This window comes from Opisthocomus hoazin, chromosome 31 (genome assembly GCF_030867145.1).
Source record: "Opisthocomus hoazin isolate bOpiHoa1 chromosome 31, bOpiHoa1.hap1, whole genome shotgun sequence".
NCBI lineage: Eukaryota > Metazoa > Chordata > Aves > Opisthocomiformes > Opisthocomidae > Opisthocomus > Opisthocomus hoazin.
Genome location: NC_134444.1, coordinates 4,560,297 through 4,565,313, shown reverse-complemented (window position 1 = coordinate 4,565,313; position 5,017 = coordinate 4,560,297). Strand labels below are relative to the sequence as shown.

The window sequence follows — 5,017 nt, the reverse complement described above, 5'->3', positions numbered from 1 at the left end:
CTCCCAGGAGCCTGGCAGTGCAAGGACACTGCTGTTTCCCCCCACCCTGCACACTCACACACTTTGACTGTTCACTGTTTTTTTTCTTTCCTTGGCATTTTTTTGAGTATGTTCTTGAGAGAACACTTTGGAAGGAGACCTAAGCCTTCAGACACTGCCTGAAGAGATACCCATGTATGATGGAAATGCTGCTATGGAGGCCAGATTATTCACAGAAGTGCCCATTACCTGTCCCTGCCTGCAGTCACAGGACTGCCGCACCGCAGGACAGTAACCACGTTGCAAGAGCACTCAGGCCTTACACCAACACAAGAGCTAAGAAGGAGAGCGCTGAAGAGGGGAGTGAGATGCTCTGGGAAGACCAAGCACTGCTCTTCCACGGCAGCACGGCTCTGCTGGGATTCTTTTTGCCTCCCCCTCTGCACACAGGAACTCACACTGAAGTGCTGGGGAAGGATTCAAAGGCAGGATCTCGGAAAAACAAAACGCTGTTTAAATAAACAGAGATCACAGCTCTTCATTTACAAAGTCTGTGGGTCAAAAAAATCTGGATAGATAATTCATTAGAAATGAGACATATAATAAAATTTCTTTTTTGACAATGTTATAAAAAGTCAAACACAGCAAAACAACAAAAGCTCCCCAAAACCCCATCAAAAACTACAGAAGATGGTGTGGGTCTGTAAAGGCTTACATTATGACCAATTTGCAGAAGATGGCAAACAGTTTAATGCTTTTGAAAACCATCCAGTCATCAATTTCCACACTGCACCCTTGAGCTCCTGGTTCCTCATGCTGTAGATGAGCGGGTTCACTGCTGGAGGCACCACCGAATACAATAATGACACTGCCAAGTCCAGGGATGTGGAAGAGATGGAGGGGGTCTTCAGGTAGCAAAAAAAAGAGGTGCTGATAAACAAGGAGACCACGGCCAGGTGAGGGAGGCACGTGGAAAAGGCTTTGTGCCGTCCCTGCTCAGAGGGGATCCTCAGCACAGACCTGAAGATCTGCACATAGGACACCACAATGAAAACAAAACAGCCAAAAGAAAAACAGATACTAACCACAAGAAACCAAACTTCCCTGAGGTAGGCATCTGAGCAGGAGAGCTTGAGGATCTGGGGGATTTCACAGAAGAACTGGTCTACAGCATTTCCGTGGCAGAGGGGGAGTGAAAATGTATTGGCAGTGTGCAGCAGAGCATGCAAAAACCCAGTGCCCCAGGCAGCTGCTGCCATGCGGACACAAGCTCTGCTGCTCAGGAGGGTCCCGTAGTGCAGGGGTTTGCAGATGGCAACATAGCGGTCATAGGCCATGACAGTGAGAAGATAAAACTCTGCTGCAGCACAGAAAAAGAAAAAAAGGACCTGTGTAGCACACCCCCAGTAGGAGATGCAGCTGATGTGCCAGAAGAAATTGGCCATGGCTTTGGGAACAGTGGTGGAGATGCAACCCAGGTCAAGAACGGAGAGGTTGAGAAGGAAGAAGTACATGGGGGTGTGGAGGCGGCGGTTGCAGGCTATGGCAGTGATGATGAGGCCATTGCCCACGAGGGCAGCCAGGTAGATGCCCAGGAAGAGCCAGAAGGTCAAGAGCTGCAACTCCCGTGTGTCTGCAAATGCCAGGAGGAGGAACTCAGTGATGGAGCTGCTGTTGGACATTTGCTTCTTCTGGGCATGGGACCTGTCCAAGGAGGAAGAGGCAGTGACAAGTTAGGGTAGACATCCCAGAGAAAAATCTATTCCACTTCTCATGGAATCCCCCCCACCTCCCCTCTCCCCATTCAGAAAGAACTTTGGCTGTGAACTCTGGTGGGTGGTGGCTTAGGATGCCGCACAGAGCAGGGGGCTGTGCTGTGGGGTCTGGGTGAAGGTGTTCTGCCCTACAAGACTGAATTCATAGGAACTGCGAGTGATGTTAAATAAAATCCACTTGTGGTATTAGAGAGCTTTTCAGCACTGTCACTCCCAGTTCACTGAAGTACAGAGCAGAGCTCTAGGGATTTTGTTTTAGCTATTTTTTTCTAATTGCCCCATCACATTGTGTCGTATTTTAAAGGCAGAATTCCTTGGCATTTCTCATTGTGTCCAAGAGAAACCACTGGTTCTTGTGAGGCACAGTGTCTATCACTTCATGCAGAGTGAGGACAGTTGTGTCAGTCAGCCCTGGTCTCAGCTGCCCTAGGCTGTCACCTCTTTGAGCTGGAGGGCGATTGCACTCAGAGGTTCCTCTGAGAAGAATCTGGACAATGCTGACAGCAGGTGAATCCAGTCGCTAAGGGCACATCTCCAAACTCCTCATACTGTCTCATCCTACCCGAGGAGGAGCTCAGCCCTGCCCTGCCAGCCAGGGACACAGAGGTCTCATCACATCTGCTTGCACACAGCCTTCCAGCAGCATTTCCATGGCCTCAGTACTGAGGGACTGTGAGGTAACACAGGGATGGAATGGGAGAGCTGTGCCCTTCTGGAAGACACCCTGCAGCCCAGCAGGACCTCCCAGGGCAATAAGGGAATGTCCAGAAGATCCCATGTCCTGAATGGGGAGTTGCCTCCCTGAGCCCTGCAAACACCATTGCCCGGAGCTCCCACCTTAGCTGGGAAAAAAGGCAGCATGCAGAGGAGGGGAAAAATGGAGAAATTCCCCAATCCTCCTGTTAACGGAGACAAAAGATGTACAGGGACAAAAAGATGAGTACTCATGTGTTCCCCCTCATTGGAGTAATTCTGCCAAGGAGGTAACTCCTGCTGTGAACCCTGTGTCCTTTGAGTGAAGGCTCTGCTGAATGGCAGAAGTCAGTGTCTTGCTCTGGGGAAAGCATCTGCAGTGCAGGTGATGGCGTGGAGGTGTCTGAATCCCCCCTCCCACGGCATTTCTGGCAGCAGCTCCCTCTCACTCCCTGCCCATGTCTCTGCTGCCCACAGCTGACCCTGCCAGCAGTTGTTTCTCCATCCCCACATCTCCTCCCTGTCTCTGCTCACAGACCCCATCCCACCCACTGCACGCTCAGCTCTGCCCTGAGACCCCTCCCAGCAGCAGGGCACTGCCCAGGGGTACCTCGGTGTGGGCAGGGGCTCAGGAGCAGATCAGGTAGGTCTTAATGAAAAGTGGGATCTCCGTGCTTTCACCACAGAGGAGAAATAAATTCCTATCTGAAATTCACCTCACCTCCCCCCCCCGTCAGTAATGTGTGGATAACTCAAATCACAGACTCCTTCACTTTCAGGAAAATACTGTCTTGATGTCCTCCTCCGGAAGGGAGCTCTGCAAGTGCCCCGGGGTTATCAGGAGCTGTGAGCATCTCTGACCCATGCACCATCCTCACAACAGCAAAAGGACCCTGCCCTGGCAGGCATCACCGCTTCCACCCATAGCTTATCCCCATGGTGCTGTGGGGAGTTCCCAGGACAGGCTGAGAGCTGACCTTAGCAAGAGGCAGAGTCCTTGCCCCAGGACACAGCCCCTGGGGTGCAGGGACCCTGCTCTGAAGGACAGCCATGGGCACCCCTGCCTGAACACACGGCTTCCCACCCTTGCAGCCTTTCCTGGGAGAAGGAAGCTTTCATGCCCTGTCCCTGTAATGGTGCTGTAGGAAAGCCCTGCTCCGGAGCATGTCCTTCTCCACAATACAGAAACTCTGAGATCCATCCTGCCAGGTCCCATCAGTAGCACGATGTGTGAGCTCTAGGAGACCCCTCCAGGACACTCGTGTATGGCCCTGAAGCCAGACACTTACTGTGTTAAGGACTCAGAAGATTTCTCCACCAGTGAGCTCTCAGCAGTCTCCCACTCCACAGTGCCTGTAATATTTTTCTCACATCTCGCCTCTCTCCTTGGTGCCTGCAGGCAGTGCCCTCAGCCCTATTGTGCTTTTCAGAAGAGCTGCTCCTGGGCAGAGCTCTGTCTGTGCCACACTGCCTGGTTGTCATGAGCTCCCTCCATCCCAGTAGCCCAGCCCAGCTCAGCAGCAGAGGACCAGCCCAAGGCATTGCTTACTCTGTCCCCTCTGGGCTCCCTCCAAGTGTCCCTGGAGCTCCAGAGGAACCTGCTGTGAAACAGGCTGACGGAATCACTGATGTTCCCTCTCTCAGCAGAGGAGACACACTGCTTCGTAGTAATGTCCTCTCTCCAAACACAGACTGAGTGAAGTCCAAGATTCACCTTTCCATGTCCCACCGTTAGACAGTGACCAGGAGGGATCTCCTTCACCTCTGCTCTGAGGGAAAGGAATTCAGCTGACTCAGTAGAGACATCTCATTCTGTGTCTGTAGACCTGGGGCTAGAAGGGGACTCAGCTCCTTGAGATAACCCCCCAGGAGGTGGGATTCCTCTTGTCTCAGTTCAGGTGTGCACTAAACAGGCACCTGCAGGAGAGCTGCTTGTCTCAGCTCCCAGGGTGATTAATGAAGATGAAGGCCATGAGAAATCTGCTCAGACACAAACTCCTGGCAACATCTGAGGTGCCAGTGCTGCTCAGGATGCATGCTGGTTACTGCAAGCTCTAATGGAGCAGTGCTGAGAGACACGGCATCTTCTGGGGTCATCACCTTGGAGACTGGTGGGAAATGTCTTTGGCCAGGTGAAATGACAGCAGGTGTACACATTCATGAGAACTGAACCTGTAACTGTTGCTTATGTCTAGGGCATCCTAAGTAGGTCTTCAGCTGACCACATGGAGTCAAGTGCCGTAGGTAGAGGCGAGCCTCCCTCTGTTCACCATCAGCTATATTTCTGTATGCCCTGAAAGTGTGATGGCAGCTGTCTCCTGTGCATCCCTGCATTGTCTGACCTAATTCAGGTAATTTAATATTGAAACAGAGGCCTGTAGTGCTGAGTGAGATGCCAGGGCGCTCCAGCACACCTGCATGCTGCTTACATGGACAGCACAAGTCCTTTACAGGAACCCCATCCCGTTCAGACTGGTTGTGTGACAGGGACCACCCTGGGCATCTCAGACAGATTTGGTGCCTTTGGGCCAGTGATGGAATCCTGTCGCTGCAGTAGCGTAAATCTGTCC

General features: G+C 52.1%; 1 protein-coding gene across 1 annotated transcript; it reads right to left on the bottom strand.

Moving 5' to 3' along the window:
• Nucleotides 1-695: 695 nt before the first annotated feature.
• Nucleotides 696-1,661, bottom strand: LOC104330009 (olfactory receptor 14A16). Its single transcript, XM_075445539.1, has one exon. It carries the CDS (start codon nucleotides 1,659-1,661, stop codon nucleotides 696-698), a length of 966 nt encoding a protein of 321 aa, XP_075301654.1.
• Between the last annotated feature and the right edge of the window lie 3,356 nt (nucleotides 1,662-5,017).

Excerpts from the sequence above, each read along its gene's own strand:
- LOC104330009 (XM_075445539.1), bottom strand. The coding sequence starts at position 1,661 with ATGTCCAACAGCAGCTCCATCACTGAGTTCCTCCTCCTGGCATTTGCA.